The sequence below is a fragment of the Trypanosoma theileri genome, assembly GCF_002087225.1.
Source record: "Trypanosoma theileri isolate Edinburgh chromosome Unknown TM35_Tth_26_V1, whole genome shotgun sequence".
NCBI classification, from domain to species: Eukaryota; Euglenozoa; class Kinetoplastea; order Trypanosomatida; family Trypanosomatidae; genus Trypanosoma; species Trypanosoma theileri.
The window spans coordinates 57,412-57,901 of NW_021639868.1; the positions used below are offsets into that span (position 1 = coordinate 57,412).

Below are 490 nucleotides of genomic sequence, written 5' to 3' on the forward strand. Positions count from 1 at the left end.
TATCACCATCACTATATAATAATAATGAGACACTCAACACGGGAGGAATATAGACGAGAGAAGTGTAGCACTCTGAGATATTAAATACCATTTCATCATAGTCAATTCCGATTGCTCTAAAATCTTCTGCAAACAACTTTGTATGCACAGTTCTCCCACCTTGGTTGCANGTCTGTCAGCATCCTCATGATGAATTTCGCAGTGTCTTTAATAGGTGCACCAAACACAATCACAGCCTGTGGACGAGTGTCCGCAAAGGCCTCCCACGTAGCATTGAACACAGCATCATCAGCTGATCCGTGATGCATGCTCTTCACTGTAAACACGCCACTGATATTTTGACCCATAGACGCAAGAGTCTGTTTCATAAGGTTGTACTCATCATCACCATAAGAGACGTTCTGTAAATACATGAATCCTAACCGATGTACCCAGAGACTGTTCATAGCATATCTAAGCAGCGCAAATAGTTCAGCAGAAGGACCAGGAC

At 42.7% G+C, this 490-nt stretch overlaps 1 protein-coding gene across 1 annotated transcript; it reads right to left on the reverse strand.

Annotated features, from left to right (window-relative positions):
• Positions 1-116: 116 nt before the first annotated feature.
• On the reverse strand, positions 117-488 carry TM35_000261200 (receptor-type adenylate cyclase; the record flags this gene model as incomplete). Its single annotated transcript, XM_029027857.1, has 1 exon — positions 117-488. A coding segment is annotated over one exon (372 nt), but the record flags the coding sequence as incomplete, so codon positions are not given.
• Between the last annotated feature and the right edge of the window lie 2 nt (positions 489-490).